A 17983-nucleotide genomic window follows, 5' to 3' on the forward strand; every position below is an offset into this window, starting at 1 on the left:
AAAAAAAAAAAAAAAAAAAAAAAAAACGAGGGTAAAATCATTCACTGCAGCATCTCTGAAAAACCTGCATTTGATTTACAGTGAGGAGGCACAGTTACGTACTCTCATCATTTATCTAGCAACTTTAAACATGAAAGTAAATTTTCCCTTCCAGCTGTGTTGCAGATGCTGCAAGCGCTGTCCCATCGTAATACAGCTGGCTAACCTAGTTTCGTGCAAACATTTACTTTTCTTGGAAAAATAAAAAAAAAAAAAAAGTTTTTTAAAATGAGTTACCAAAAAAAAAAAAAATTAAAATTGGTCAGATGTTGATTTCTAACCCATCATAATTAATTGAGAAGTTTTGCTGAATGCGTACTTTCTGTGCAAAAAAGTAATTACTTCTAGCCAATTTCTTTCCATTGACAGACAAATTCTGGAAGTCAAAATAAAATACGTATTTGTTGAGGACAGGGATATGAATGTATCACCATACAAGAGACACATCAGGAGTCAAATTCAGTTTCTGGAATGACATTAATTCTTCTTGTCAGGAAAAGACTTAAAAATAACCTAAACATTTTTCATGAATGATGTAATTTCACTTAAATTCATGTCATGTGAATCATGATTGGAAATCCAAAAACTGTATGAGCATAAATGTACAAAACAAATATCTTTTTTTTTTTTTTTTTTACTCTTTGTATTCTCATTAACACGTATCTGCTTCCCTGGATGTTTTATCTTTTTTTGTATGCATTTTTAACATTTATTAATTTTCCTAAGAGTTAGCAACAATTCTTCATAATGAGATTCTTGATGCTGAACATGTAAGCCAGACTGGCTCATTGCAATGCATAATTGGTTGCTGATTATGTCTGTTCCTGGCTAACTGCAACAATGATTATTAGGAATAATTGTGCATTCAGACCCAGGGCATTATTTCTATAGGATTCCCATATGAAGCTTTCAATTTTATTTCCAAAACTGCTTTTCTGCTTATGATTAAAATTAAATCTGCTTATGATTAAAATTCCTAAAAAAAATAAAACAATACTTAAATGCAATTAATTAATTCATTTTCTGTTTTGTAAGCAACAATAAATTTCTTTTCAATATTACTCTGTCCTGCCAATCTCTGTTTTCATCTATGAACATGAGCAGCGTTCCACAGTTATGAAAGATGACAGGCATGAAAGTAATATATATCTCAGCATCCTTAGTTTGTGAGCTTCCTAAGCCACATTTTAACATTTTCCTCTATACACTGTATGTTATTCAGGATGATCTACATGAAATGCCTGACAAGTCTAAAAGCACTTTATTGATGATTAAAGCAGAAGGAAACCAACCAAACAACAACAACAAAATCCTGTAATTATTTTGAAAAAATTGTTTACACAATTCCTTTCTTCACCTTTGTTTCTCTTCCATTTTTTGCTTGAAAAACCTCTGATTTTGTTGCTGATTGTGGGTACTTTTTGCTATCCTCTATTCTATTCATCTTTTCAAATTCCCCTATATTACCTTTCCATAAACTTTATCCGTTCTACAGTTTTAATTCACTTCTAATACAATTTGTCTTCCATGAAACATATATTGTGTTATTGTATAAAAGTAATATTGTTTATTGTATAAAAGTAAAGAAAGTAATCTGTATACTCTCATCATTCCTACAAACTACTTGCTGTTCTGGACTATTTTAAATAACTACATTTTCATTAAATTAAATGAATTAATAATGGAGAGAAGGAATAAAGTAAATTCCATATTTGGATCAGCTCTTGAAAGACACAAAATTGATTTATATATTTGGGGGTTTATTCTCAGTCTACTGGAGATAACAGTAAACTCCCATTGAAATTCCTTTAAATTAAAGGCTTCTAAGCAGCTTCTAAACATTTTTTCTACTGAACAGCAGTACAATCTTGCAACTAGTTCTGTTCTATTATGATATATATATATATCTTAGCTTATACATATGTTTTCAATTTGTTGTTGGTGGTTTTTTTTTAGGTCTTATTATTTCTATTCAAAATAAAAATCTCTAAGGACCAACACCTGGGTCAGAATGTAATAAGTATACTGAAATATACTACTCTGTTATTAAACCAGGACAGTATTTTTAGTCTGAAGTGATATATAACTGAAGATGTATTGGAATGACAACTGACATTGTTTTATGGACAAAGATTTTATTCCAAATGGCCCGAGATCTAGATGAGATTATATATTGCACAACAAGAAGAGTAGAAGAGTATGCACATAGATTTCTATAATACATTTTATCAAGTAGTCTGATATTTTCATAAGAAAAGAGAACTGAAATCCACTATGCATGCCAAGTGTTTTTAAAAAATACCTGAAATATGGACCCTTAAAATGTGGTCAGCACCACATTTAGCACACATTTAGAACACAGTTGGGTTCTGCAATAATCTTTTGTTGTTTCTAAGGCAAATAATATTTTAGCAACCTAGCATTATAAAGCAGTTTATATGCAGAGGTGAGCATTAAGCAAGCAACTACAAGTGTGAACAGTGGAGTGCACTGGTGATTTGGAGTCCTCACATTTCTGCTGTATAGTGACCAATCTGCATGGAAGTGTGAAAACAGCCCCATCTGAAGGTATTTAGTAGAGTGAAATGTACAAGTCTGATGATCGAAAATTTTGGATTTGGAGAAAACTGAAGAAAAGGAAACTTGTGGTGTTTGGATACAAGCAGCCTAAAAGAAGTGTAGTTCCTGGGTCTCTTTCCTAGAACATTACACAAATGGTGTTTTAATTTGATCTTACTACAACACAAGTTAGATGTAATCAGAATAGATCTTAGAGACTGTGTTCCCACTGGGACTTGGGCACAGGTGAAGTATCTTGCTCATCCTCGTATCACAGCTAATCTGGCTCTTCTGACTATCTAATTTCTGAGATGCTTAGAAAACTGGGTGTCTCAGCAACTCTGTGGTCAAAACACACGCTGATTGTGTCTAGGAAAATTTGGGAATTAGGTGGTGCTTGAGAAATGATGGTCTAAATCATCTTCTGAGACTGTGCAAGAGAAGTCCACTTCAATGGAAAAAAAAACAAAACAAAAAACAAAACAAAACAAAAAAAAAAAAAAAAGCAGAAATTAGGCAGCCTGAATAAGAAATAATTGTCATTTCCAGCTTGTGAATCTATTAATTACTTATGGTAAACTGAGAAGATGAGTAAGACAAGATTGGTTGTTTACAATGTCATACTTCTAAGCTCCAAATAATTTATTTTAAATACAAAAATGTTAAATACAGCTGGCAACGTTATCTCAATTTTATATTCTGATGACAAAGCATCAGACATATATAGGAATACCTTAAATACTGGAAATGCCACCATATTAATAATTTAAGAAGATACCTCATTCTTATTTCTGAAACAAACTAATAAATAAACTGAATATCCTTCTTAAATTCAGGTAAAATAATAAAAAGCAGTTAGATTAGTTTAGATTTATAGGATCATTAAAAGATACTTAGGAGTTTGTTACCAGAAGCACTCAGTAAACTGAGTGCTTTAATTACACAATTAAGTTTTAGATTGTTTTCATTATGTACAGAAAGCTTTTAATTGGTCATCTTTGGAAATGTTATTAGTTTCAAATTCATTCTCACACTAATGAAACACACAAACAATTCTTCAACCCAAAGAATTATGCTGAGAACTATACGGATTAATTGTAAATATATTTGTAAAAATGATAAATAATTGAGCAATTCAGACAGTGGGTAAATTCTCTTGCATTTTTTTCCAATAATAATTCAGTAATTTACAATGATATTGAAGAAAATTTTGTTAACATATTATTTATTTTAAACATTAATATAAAATGTCGATTTTCATGAAGATACACCAACGTTTCTGAAAATAATGTGTTCTAAAATTACAGATATTGAAAGGCTAAATCCAAAGTCTTGCATGTATATCAATATATTTATATTAATTTATAAATCCAAAGGTTTAGATAACAATGATGTGTTGTGAGTCTAGTTTTGTTACTGTTTTCCAGAGTGTGTTATAGACATGAATAAGGATGAAACAATTCAAAGTGTAAAGTTACTCTAATGGAATTTCAAATTTATAGAGAAATATAACCTTAGCGTTTTGATATCTTACATTCAGTTTTCAAAAGTTGGTGTTCTCTATTGTTCTCTACCTATGATTTCTTTGTTAGAATCAGGTAGAAAAAACAAAATCCCTATCTAAGCTTCGTTGATCTGAATATTGTTCTGGTAATGAACACTTGAATCGCTCAATTTTTCCAGAATTTAATTGGTAATGTCTCCTGTTGATACTTCTAATTAAAATCATTTCTCAACAGCAAAATTAGTATAATTTTACAAATTCAGATGTTTATAAATCACCAGAAAAATAATTTATTACATAATAACTGTCTCAAAAACAAGTCAGTGCCTTTGCTGAAGTACACTTGTAGATTTCTACAGACATGAATGGCACCAACCTGATTACTATGACTGTGAATCTGCTTCAGGTATGTAAAAAATATGTGGGACAATTTATGGTATTTAAGTCATAGTTGTATTTTTTTTCCTACAGAAAATCAGTTACCACAAAACCAGAAAATGGTTGCTCAGTCATAGAGATGAGGAAGCACAATCTGTTCCAAGCCAAGGTTTAAGAATGCACTTTGAAATCTCACTGCTAGAGGAGGACAACCAATAAGCCACTGGGCTCTGATTTTGTCCTCCAATCCACATTTCTCACACCGCCTCTTCTTACAACCAATTTAAGCTACAACCTACCTGTTCAGCAGGGGAGGTAGCAAGTCTTCTTTTGTCTTTTGCTTCTTTCTCCTCTCCAATGAGAGTTACAGTAAAAAACATGCATGTATTAAACATAGGTGTGTGGTTGTTGGGTTTTGTTTGTTTGTTTTTTCTACAGCACTGCTTCTACTAAAATTAATAGAAGCTTTCTCTGAAGTTTTTTGAAAGTATAATAAGCCATTATCTGAGTACTTAGAAAAATCTTGCTATTAGTGCTAGTGTGTCTTGCATACATATATGTTAAACCACATGTTTGCATCTGTGTTTAAAACAACAAAAAAAGGTATAATGTCGTCTTGAAATCATCAGATCAGAATTCTACCTTCTCCAAGACACTGTAGTCTTTTCTACTAATACACAGTAATCCATGAAAAAAAAAAAAAAAAAAAGTTTAAAATAATGTTAAGGCACTTGATGTAGTTACTCCCATAGCATTAACTCCAGATATTATAAGAATGTATAAGAATGCTTTTAAACAGATTTATATTATTTTAATAAAGAGGTTTTAATTTTATCTCTCAATAATTATAACAGTTCTGGAAATTTTAATTGTGACATGATAAATTCCTTAAAGGTACGGCCAAATGAGTGGATCTGACACATTTTTAAATCAGGATAGTGCTCATCATGCACATAAATAAATTATTTCATTGATCCTTTTGCAAAGTTATATAGGGCAAGAATATAACTGAGCTTCAAAAGTATGTTCTACATGACATTTCTGAAAACTTTCACGCTTTTGATGAATTTCAGATTTCATTGTCATTTCAATTTCTCAGGTCAGAGTGAGAATATTTTCAATGTATTTCATATTTTAAATGTACTGTATATTTTATCTTTTAAATTTTTGAATTTTTGACTTTTTTTTTCTTTTAATCTTGATGATATATATTTTTTTCTCTCCAAAAGGACTATCATGTGCTAGAAAGCCAAATTACATACATTTTAAATTAAACTACTTTGGAATTTCAAAGAGTTTAAATAACATTTCTATTCAGCAAAAATTATGTATAAAAATGCTGTTGATGATTTTTCATGCTGTCTTTAGAATTAAGGGTTTTAATTCTCTATCTCTTAATACACTTTCTGTATGTGGGCTGTGATCTATTTCTCAGTAAAATCATAATAACTGTTTGCTTTTATGCTCTCTCCAGATATCCATACTGACAGAAAGATTAAAGAAAATATTAAATGTAATATAAGTTGGTATTTTCTCTCATATACAGGGAAAAACAAATATCAGTGATATATGGAAGATATTAAAATGTTATCAGTTCAAGTTGGTAACACAGGAGACTTCTGTTAATAAGATTGATACGTTGACCAGTAATTGATTTCTAGGGAAATCTCTTTACAATTAAATTCAATTACTACCTTAGTCTCCAATTTAGTACAATATGACAAAAATGTCACTTCAGGCTGTTAGAATTTGGCCCTCCTCAATATCTGTACACAGCTCACTTCCTTATGTCTGTATGAGATGATGGGCTTTGCTGAAAAGTCAACTCCTTTGATTATGGCTGATCATTAATATTTTGTTCTTTTGTCATTTAATAACAGACAAGTACTGAATAGCTATAAAGGGTTTTGCCATTAAATCTGTCAGATTTGGGATCATCACTAAATAAACCATGCTAAATGCATAAATTCTTGTTATTGTTTTCTATATATATTGGCTGGCATTTAATTATAAAAAAATGAAAAAGATCAGAAGCAGGTGATGGTAGTTGTTTTATAGTATCTGGAGTTTTATCTGAATCTGCTAAAACTGTTCTCTTCAATTGTATGGTTTATTCTACATTTTATTCTATGTTTTAATTGAGATGGCTTGTCTCTGGAAAACAATAGATGTTTATAATATAAAAATTAATTAGATTAATAAAATAATGTTAATTTAATTTGAATTCAAATACTACCTAGCTCTGAGCAAACTAAAAATTTTGTTAAGATTTTCCCAGTTTATTGATAATGTATTATTTCTACTCAGAAGCATAGCACATTTTTAACTTTAAATGAATTAATAAGAAATGTATGCAATATGCATACTCTATGCATATGGATATGGATGTGGTTCTTGCCCAGATCTTTGCTGTCTGGTTATTTTTTGTTATTTATTTTTATAAAGTAATTATGTTTTGAACTGTACAACATGAGTAAACTGAGATACAGTGTCTGTGTTCCCACTCACATGTAATAAACATTTACAGACCATCTTAGTGCAAATGCTTATAGACATCTATAAAGTAGTTGACAGAACAGCAGGGGAAATGTGAAGTTTAAGCAATAAAGTGTAATGATATTGTCTACTTTTCAATTGTTTTTCTGGAAGATAAATAAGCAAAATAACATACATGCCAAATTTGTATGCAATTAGAATAGAAGAGTGTGTGTTGTTTTTTTTTCCTGTATTTTGGCTGATAAAAAAAAAAAAAAAAACAATTCCTCCTTAATTGAATATAACTTAGTCCAGAATGAATTAATATATTGAATATGAATGAATAGTATACCAAGCAATGATAGTTAAAGCAGAAGTGAGTTTCTCTTCATTCAAGACAAAAATTAACCAAAATATAGCCAGGTTTCAGCTGAATTTTTGAAATTGTAAGCTTGATGGGGCATTAGGAACAACAGCACTAAAGTCATGAAAGTATTTAAAAGGAATTCCATTAAAAGGAATATACAATATATAATTTTTCTCACTTTTGCCCTTACATGAGCAATGTCACTGGATCTCAGTTGTTCATAGGAAATTTTATTTGCCGATGAAATAAATGGAATCTGAGGAAAAGGAATTCTGACTGAACTGATCACCCTGATTCTTTAGAAAATTATATGAAATATTTTTTTTTTACTATGGAACATTTTTGATGATCTCAGAACAGAGCATCCCAATCAGCAGTCATTATTAGTAGTCATTATTTTAAAGACACAAACAAATGGAACCCCTGTGCCACTTGGGCAATCTGGGGTCAGAATCCAGTCCCAAGTCAGAGAATATTAAAAGGTTGCATGTCATGAAAAAGTGCAGAGGTGCTACACTGGACAGCTATGACAGAACCTAGGCAAATCTGGGCACCCAACAAAGGCATTTCAATAAGCTCATATTCCAGCAACCACAAAAATATTTTGCATGTGCAGATTTGTTCAGATGCACCCTTGTCTCTAAGTGGAAATAAGAAAGTCTGTCTTGTCTTTTCTTGTGAATTTGTTCTCCATCTTTAGCATTTCCTTATCTTTTTACTTAGGAAGCTGACACCAGTGAATCGAGTTTAAAGCCCTTTGTGTTGAGTTACCAGATCTGGTAACTTCCCTCTTTCTGAGGGAAAGTCATTTTGACTGTTAATCATAGAAGCCAGCTTTGAAATCAATTGGCCTGTCCTTGAATGTATTTTAAAAGTCTCTACTCATTGTTACACAGAATGCTACACCAGTCTTTGTTTTAGAGTACTGAAGCGACTTGTCCTCTGTTCTCTCCGTGCTTTAAAAACTGATTAAGATAAGCATTAAAGTCTTTCTGTTTTTCCCATTAAGAGGTAATTGACCCAAGCCTTCAGTGCTAATTACCTCCCGCAGTTTCCAGGATGTGTGTGTAGTCATGGAAGGCACTAATTGACTCTCTGGTGATATGGACAGAAAAAAAAAAAAAAAAAAAAGTGCTAAGTTTCCCAAGCATCTGAAGATTAGTTAACTGTACTGTCATGCCAAGGGATGGATGTGTGAAGAGTTTTGTAGCTGGGAGATGAAAGATGAACAGCTGTCCAGATGCGACCTCCTTACAGGGCTGAAGTCTTGCCCCAGGATAAACATAGGGACTTCATTTTGTTCTGAAGGCTGCATTAAAAGGGTACTTACTCTCTCTGATGACTCCTGCCCCTTAGCACAGGATCTCTTTTCCCATCATTTAGCTTCCAGGACTGTCTTTTTCCTACCTCCCACAGAAACTCTACCCACTCTTCTCCCTCTAAGAATCTCAGTTGCTTGCAGTTTATGTAAAGGCAAGGGTTTGGCTTTGTATTAGTGATTTGCTGAGGACAGGTGGGAATTCCATCATCTAGAAGGAAGATCTTTTAGCCTTTCCCTACTGCTGCTGGAACAGAGAGGCTTGCTCACTTCCACATGCGTTGTTGCGCTGCTGGTGAAGAGGACCCAGTGTGGAGGCATGGACAAGATATAGGCAGAGAGCATGTGTGTTCAGGACTGCTCAAACCTGGTAATGCCAGCATGCAAGATAATGCTAATTACTGCATAATAATACCAGTATTGCTTGATGCTGCCTACATTTGCAGTGCATTGTTACCATGATGCTGTCACACTTCCACCCTGTTTCTGAGTAGGCACAGGAGGTCTTAACAAATTCCTTTGGCGAATGGGTCATAAACACCATTCTTCCCCTATTTGGGCAGTCATGTTGTCAACTTAATGTTCTTTTCATGAGTTAAACAAATATGCATTATGATATTGATATCTGGAAAAAGAAAAAAAAAAAAAAAGAGGCAAGAGTTTTGTAATTGTCTTCCATTACACATGATTATTCTACAGATCACTTCACCTGTGCTTGGAAGAGATTAAGTAATTGATCTGGGATATATACTACAAATTTCTGACCCGATGCAGTTCAGATGTGATGCCTTGCTTTTAATAGCTTAATTCTTTTTACTAAAGAAAGTTCATCAGGCTTAAACTCCCAGTCTCCATAACCACTGGCTTTTACGATAATCAGTTACCATCAGAGACACCAAGATTATAGCTGGAAAACTATACCTACTCTGGAGCAGTGCAAGCCAAACATTGTCACTATCCAGCATTTTCTACAGTTTTGAACTTTCATATATACATGAGCTTTGTAAATTAATGAAAATTAATGTGACTATTTGAGTATAGCTTAGGAAATAGGAAAATATTAGGAAAATATTTTAATATATTTAAAAATGTATAGGAAAATATTTTAATGCAAAATTTAAATTGATACCTTTTAAGTTTTCAGCTATTTACAATTCCTAAGTGCTCTGTGATAAACCAGTATTAGACCTAAGCTCAGCAGAAAAATCTCATTTCCAATTGGTAAGGAAGACTGCTTAAAATAACCTATATTTTTCCTCACTGGTGCTTAAACTGTGAATTCTCAAGTTGAACACCTGCAGAGAGCTGGCTGATACGTAGTAAGATGTTTTCTCTGGAAAATTACATTTGAAGATAGCTAAGATCAGATTTCTATTGTCAAACCTCTATGTAAACAACTTCTGTAGATAAGCAAGGGTGATCACATAATTGCAAGTGTATGGGAAGCTTATTCCAAAGACAAGAATTAGAAGGGATAGTGTGCTGTACTAGTGTGAATAAGTGGGGATGGGGGTCCTTATTGGAGCTATCTGAGAACCTGTTCAAAGTCACTGAGCAAATGCCAGAGGCAGGTTTTTAAATTTAATAACTGCTGTTATCACTCTTATATGGCAAAACTCAAACTACTTCTGTTATAAAGAAAACGTTATTCGTGATCTTTTTTTTGTTAAGTACAAATCTTATTTGTAATGGTTATCACACTGAAAATGCAGCATAATCTGTTTACCTTTAGTGTTTGCCTGCAAATCACTTCTAAGCCAGTTCCATTATTTGCAAATATTTAATATTTGCAAAATAGTCGAGGCTAATTATTTGTAAATAGTTCATTTTAATAATCACCATGTGTGACAGAGCAATTAGATGTTTACTCATGGGGGGAATCTAATTTAATACGTTTTCAAAACTGCATTTCTGAGTCAGAGCTCAGCTTTTTAACTATTTAAATTGGATAATAATAGAGAATAAGTTAAGACTGATGCTTAATATCACCTTAAAATTACTGAATAAAATGTGGGAATATTTAAGTTAAATATATTAAATACATATATATAAGTATTTAAATTAAAAAGTGTTCTGATTGATTATCAATTACTGAAATCTTTTTAATACCAAATAATATGATCTTTGAACACTAATGAGTAAAGTAGTTTATTCAGAAATAATTTACATCTGTCACTGTTCAGTTGATTATAGTACTAGTCTGTACTAATAAATGAATTTCATTCCCAGCCCTTTCAAAATCCTTAACATAATGTCATGTCTATAATTCAGAAATTCTTATTCTAATATAACTCTAAATATTTATTTAAGTAGTGGAAAAAGGAAACCTTCCCAATTACTAAAAACAGAAGTTTTATATTATGCAAAAAAAAAAAAAAAATGAAGAACAACTTCATGGGACAATTTTCAACTTAAGCAATTTCATTAACGCTTTCAGTTTCCTTTAGGAAATTCTTAATACCATGTTTCTGCATTTAAAGAAACTATCTACCTTTAAAAAAAAATCCTGCAAACAAATGTCTAAGGGTAAGGCAACAGTGTGATTTATGAAATATCAATGAGAGCAAAATGATGCTCCCTTGGGGGAAAAAAAAAAAAAAAAAAAGATTTCATAAAGACTGAGGGTATGTATATATCATGAAATGGCTGGTAAGGTGAGGGTAAGGAAAGGCTTGAGGCACGTTCTGACCTCTATTCATGCCATTTATTTAATGTGAATCTCATTAAGTTCTTTCACATTACATCAGCATCATACTTTGTCATACGTTCAGAATCTAGGAAAGACTAAAGTTATCTAGCCTTAAAAATAAATGCAAAGAGCATTAATTGATTTTTTGCTTTATTTTTTTTTTTTTTTTCAGAAGTTAAAACAAAAACTTCTGGGTTTGTTCGTTGGTTGGCTGGTTGTTTTTTTAATAAAAGGGATTTTTTTGGACTCCCTCTTAAGCGAGATTGAAGAATGAAAGGAGATCGAAGAATTGGCATGTATATAGCACTGGCTATGTATCTAACAAGTAGCAGTGCTAAATAATGAGTGCTAGTTATTTGTTCTATTGTTTAATTGGTTTAAACAGTATGAACCATCACGGTGTGTCACTGGCATGTCAGCCAAGTTTACAACTTTGCAAAGTTTAAACATAAATAAAACATTGTAAATAAAACATTGCAAAATAAAAGACTGTCTTCAAACTTTATATCAAGCAGAGATAAGTAGACAGACAGTTCTTTTATAATTAGACTGCAATCATTAAACATTTAGGCAGGTTTACCCCCATATTTACTGGAGAAGCTGTGAGAAGTCATTAATAGATGCGGTCTATGCAGTTCTCCAATAGCTTTAAAATAGTCAGATTATACTTTATTTTCTGTTGCATGTGGTAAGGAATGGCTTTCAAGAACATTGTCTTTATTTTGCAGAAGACTGATTTGATATAAAGAAGATCTCCAGTTCATCTCTATCTTACAGATCTCATACAAACTTAGTCAGAAATTTTTGACAATTTTAAGATGCAATAAGGCAGTACCAGTGCTGGTAGCTGAGTGTCTTCTCACACACACAAAAAAAAATCATATGAAGTATTATTTTTATGTGATAAATTGAGATGATGGTTGCTCTCAAAATTCATGTGTGGTTGTTTTTGTTTTTGTTGTTGTTGTTTTTTTCCCAGTCTAAAACGTATATGTGCAGTTGGCAAGGGGATACCCTATGTTTCACCATCGACTTTGCTCTGGGATTTACCTGTTTTGACAGTAAAACAAAGGTAAGAAGAAAAAGAAAAGAAAACATAACTGCTTTATTTCACTGTTCTTGAAGTTATCAGTAACCATATATTTATATTGATGTGGAGTATTTTTTCCTCAAATGTACTGTACTTTTTATTTTTAAAGCACCTCCAAAATGCAGTCAGTTTGAGACTAGAAAAAGATAATCTACTTGTGCCATAGCATGTAAAGATAGATATTGGAGAAAGATATAAAAAAGTAATTTCCTTCCCAAGCAATGAAAAAAAAAAAAAAAGGGTTTTATATATATATATATAGCAGAGAACTTGGTTTCTTAGTAACAGAGAAACTTCAAGATTTTGAAAAGATTACCAGTCATGAAAAATATTGAACTTTTCACCTGGTTCTATTTGTTTTGAAGCTACAGATATAAAATAGAATGAATTATTCTTCCGTCATAAGAAATTTAGGCTATATCTAAACTAAACAGAACAAGGGCAAATGCATTTTAAAGCCAATCTATATGATTAAATTCACTTATCTTGCAAAATTGAGTGGCTATATAAAGTGACTGTAGGGAATGGTTTATGGCACATGCCAACTTCAAAACCATATCTATAATTCTACTATTTTAAATATAATTTGAAGTGATTCTAAATAAATTTATAAATTTATTTGCCAGTAAAAGCAAACTTACATTTAAAAAAAAATGTTTCTACCTTAATAGAGCTGTACAGTAGAAGGTCTGTCCTCTAAAATATGATCTTCAAATCCAAACTGAAATGATTTTTATAATATATGCTAATCAGTCATTCGTAGTTAAGATGAAAGATACTGCATTTTGAAACATTGACACAAGATCTAGTTTTTGTGTGTTGGCTTTCTTGGTTATTTTGGCAAAAATGCACAAGTTTATTGAAATCTCTGTGTAGTGAAATAATGACCAAGATGATTATTATTTGAAAATTTAGACTAGTTGCCTTACATGTCCTATGAATACCATAACAATTCAGAAAATATGTTTTCATATTCTTCTTTGTCTTTGGTGATACTTCATTCTGAAATTATGCTCTGCATAGCACATTTTGCATGTAGCCACAGATGAAGTATAGACAGTAATAATCTCATTAAACTATGGAAGTTGTTTCTTTTAAATGTGAAGGTTGATTTAGTGTACTCCCAACTTTAAAACAAAACAAAACAAAATAAAAGAACTTCTCTATTGATACTCATTTTCACTAGATCAGAAAATGAGTCATAACTAAAATCTTATTCCTACTGCATTTGGTAGAACCAAGGTATTACCTATAGAAAGAGTAGGACTTTGACCCAATGTGCATACCTTCAGTATATATAATGAGGAGAATTTCGATTAACCTTTGATGCTTACCCAAAAGGGGAAAAAAAAATGGCATTAGATATATTAATTTTGTTGTTAAACTGTAAAAATTCTGGAGAGTTCACGCACATTTATTGTTCATGTCTGTGAGAGATGGACCTGCTCTGTATCCTCAAGCCTGTGTGAGGCAGTAATGGGCAGCTTTCACTGTTCATTCATACTGCCCATAACTGTCATCTGAAGTTGATGGTGTTGCTACACAGTCTGTTCAGAATATTTTTTACCAAGACTGAGTAAGTTGCTGAAGTGGTCAACTAATTAGCAGTTCATTAGGGACACAAAAAAAAAATGCTGAAAATAAATATTTTCTCTTCTAAACAATGAACTTCAAATTAAGGTCATCTACTGATGAAAAAAAAAAAAAAAATGCTCTTAAAGCACAGCAGATGTTTTAAAGCACAACAGGCTTATTAAAATGAAGCGCATTCCTCTGGTCTGACCTAAAACTCTAAGATGGATCTCAAATTTAGGGCAAACAGCTCATGCACTCATTAAAAAGTGTTATTTATTACAGTCTTTAAAGGGATGTAAAGAGGCCTTCCACATTACAAATGACAAAATAGAAATGGCAAGAACTTTTCCTTAGGAGTTTATGCATCTTTAAGAAAACTCTTCATTAGAACAGTTTTGGGGGATTCTCAAACATATTTGAAATAATTGCTTCATTACATACATGGTCTGTTCTATGGTCATCATGGACTTAACTCATTCAGTTGTACCATTTGGAGCCCATCACAGAGATCCTGTAGCTGCTTAGTATCTGATTATCGAGATTTTCTTTGTCTGTTGGCTTAATTGGTTCATCTTCCCTATCCCATGCCTCCAGCCGCTTATCCAAAATAAAGGGATCTACAAGTGTGCATCATCTTCTTCTTTCCGGAGCCATCTATTTCTCTTTTCCACCCAGTTTCAACTATTGACTCCAGCAATGCCTATTAATTGCTGAATTGTTTGTGTTTCATTCCCATCTAAGCAATTATAGTATACTGTGAATGTTCCTCTGTCCTATTTAGATCCAAACCTATTTAAGAATACCTTTCAGGTGGTCTAATTAAGCCCTCTGGACCCAGTTAAAATTTGCTCATGAATGTAAAGTTTAAGCACCAGCAGAATGTCATAGCATTGTTGGTGGGGTGAGTTTTTTTCATCCTTTATATTAAGAAATCTAAGAAGCCAATGATGTTTGTGTCTGCAGGCAACCAGGAGATGAAATAAGGCTTTTCATACCTTTTTATTTGTATAAACAAATGCATAAACACTTTTTGTTTTGTTTTGTTTGTGCATAGGGTATTCCTTCTCAAACCATGAGTCTAAAGATCACACACCAAAAAAAAAATTGAAATTCATGAGGCTTTCATCATTCAATGTATAGATTATCACACTTACCAGTTGTCATTTATTCAAGTGTTGCCATATCCATTTAAAAAGGAAAATCATTGGCTAATGAGACAAATACAAAACCTCTACTTTTCCTTTATCATTCTAATAATCTCTTGGACTGGTATTTCTTCTTTTCTGTGTTCTGGTAGAACCCAGAAGATTGGGGATTTAGTCGCAACAAGGATATATCAAGTTAAATGTAAATATTTAATTACCATTAAAGGCATCAAGGCATCTATTGTAATAGCTGGCAACAATGTGAAGAAATAACTTACCAAAGTGCTAATTTGAAGGAAGGAGATCTCCTGATCTCTTCCAAATTACATTTTCTAAATTAGGAATAATCCAACACTTCCGTTGAATTTACTAACTATGTCACAGGACTCGAATATGTAGAAGTAGTTTAAAACTTAGCAGAATACCTCTCCTCTCAGACAGTGAAAATAGTCTGAATTTATGTAGAAAGGACTTGTTCTGTAACTACACCTGACTCACAGAGCAGCTATTCCACCCCAAATCCAGTCAGTGTTATCTATAGAATATTGGAAAAATTCACAGAGAAAACGTCAGAAAATTTACAAGTTATAGCATTGGTCTACATGAAGAAAATACTTCACAGTAAGGTATATTGAAAAATGGAACATAGCAAACTTTTCTCTGTGTTTGCTTTTGAAATAGCCTTTAAGGCATTTAAATTGTGTTTTCTCAACAGTGTCCAGGGACTGAATCACATTTCAATATGTACATGAAATTTTCATTAATGTTATAGGTATTAAGTAAACATCAGCAGAAAGTCTGGATGCAATTTGATAGTGTTTTTTATTATTATTATTATTATTATTTATTCTTTTTTTTTTAAGTATACATTTATATTAATAGAAAACATTCAAATACAAATAATACTGGTTTCAAAAATAAATTATTATTTTTTTGAAAAGTATCTCTACACATATTAAAAGACTCCTGTGAATCTATGATATGCCAGCAGTAGTAAGATCCCATGCATAAACCTGCATAAGATAAAGTAAGAAGCCTAAATTTCCTATGTATTTTAGAAACAACTGTGTAACATGGAACATATTTTTTGTACTTTGCAAGACCACATTCAATAATAAAGTTTTTGCATCTCTATTTCATATTTATCTTTGGATTTCAAACCACTTTACACATTTTTTGGCCAAGGTTAATTCAGCTTTGAATCATTCGTGTAAGACATTTATCTACATTATGCAGATGAGCCAGCTGAAATACAACAGATCAAGATACGGTGCAGAATTGTGTTCATACTGAAACTGATACAAATATTCTAATGCATCTTTTTAAAACTAATCTTTTGTCAAGGATATTAATATTATATCATGCAGGCAATGGAAACATTTACATTTCAGAGGATTTCTATGTAAGTTTTTAATTAGTGAGTTATTATTGTATCCTTTGTTCCCACATGTAATACAGAGCTGTTAATTTTATTTGCTCTGCAACCAGCCTGTTATCATGCACTGTCTTTACTGCCCTAATGCTTCATCTTAATACATAAACATTAATCATTTATCTGTAGTTCCAGGTAACAGTGTGTAACAGAGTCCTTAATCAAATTTCTTTCTCTTTAGAACGTTCTGTGGAGGTTTAAATTCTCTCAGCTCAAAGGCTCTTCAGATGATGGGAAAACGAGAGTAAAGCTACTTTTTCAGAATCTAGACACCAAACAAATTGAGACAAAGGTAAGTGACATATTCCTTCTCAATTTAGTAAAAACTGAAATGGAATTATCAATTCAGTTTACTGCTGCACTTGCACATGGTGAACTGCAAATCACAGTTCTATCTTTTTTCTCCTATTCTGTAGAAACTCCACAAAAAATAAAGTGATATAACATCTAAAAATTTATTGCAGTATTTGTACGTCTGTTACTGAGCTGTGTTGTGATGGTGTTGCATTATATCAGAAAGAGGATTTATTTAGTGCAGTTGTTTAGCCTACCTGTAATCATACAGTACCTTAAAATTGATTTTGAAAAGGATAAAGGAAAAATAAAATTATTTAATGAGTAAATACATTTTAAGCTGCTATATAGTAGACAATTTCAAGCAAATAAGTTTAAGATATGCAGATAAGTAAAATATTGTGTAACTTTTATTAGCTTAAATAAAAATAAAAATAAAGAAATAACCTTAAAAGAGGCCAGGCACTTCCTAAAACCTATTGGTTCTACTGTGACTTAGGAGCATTCAGTGCTTTGCAGGATATGGCGTACAGTTGTGGTGACAGCCAGTCACTGCTATAGTTAGCACAGTTAGTATAGCACTGAGATACTGCTGGTGTCTGTTTCTGCTTCCAGCAATATGATATGGTTGTGAAACTTAGAATTCAGATTCCCAACTGAACTTTAACAGTTTCTAATTCAGGATTGTACTTTGAATTATCATCATGAGGTGTAGCTATAATGCCTGAATCTGGCCTCAGATTCTCCTCTGTGATCCTAAGCTTCCTGCAGTTGTACACACAACCTAAGGGATTGGATGAAAATTGGAGAAATTGAATACTAAGATAGAGATCATTGATAAATAAAGAGAGTGAAGAATAATTCAATAAAACATAAGTAAGTGAAGACAGAATTATTCAATCATGATGTTTTGAAAGGTATGAGAACTTTGATGTGATATGACGAAGAGGAAGTCAAGAGTGAGGTTCAACTGGGATTTGGTGGACAAAAATCAAAGAAAAATCAAAAAACAAAAACAAAAAAAAAAAATGAAGATATATGAAAGCTCTCAAATACTATTACCTGGAATTATACTGGTTAAAATGACCTATAAAGTGAAAATTTGCTGTAATGACCAT

General features: G+C 32.0%; 1 protein-coding gene across 8 annotated transcripts in view; it reads left to right on the top strand.

The window, feature by feature from the left end:
* SNTG2 (syntrophin gamma 2) overlaps positions 1-17983 on the top strand; it is a 271731-nt gene that overhangs the window by 240682 nt on the left and 13066 nt on the right. For all 8 annotated transcript variants that reach the window (XM_035322208.1, XM_035322209.1, XM_035322211.1 and 5 more), the window contains 2 exons: positions 12309-12401; positions 16753-16863. In XM_035322208.1, the coding sequence (XP_035178099.1) occupies positions 12309-12401; positions 16753-16863 (204 nt within the window). The remainder of the gene's footprint in view (positions 1-12308; positions 12402-16752; positions 16864-17983) is intronic.

Source organism: Oxyura jamaicensis, chromosome 3 (assembly GCF_011077185.1).
Source record: "Oxyura jamaicensis isolate SHBP4307 breed ruddy duck chromosome 3, BPBGC_Ojam_1.0, whole genome shotgun sequence".
NCBI lineage: Eukaryota > Metazoa > Chordata > Aves > Anseriformes > Anatidae > Oxyura > Oxyura jamaicensis.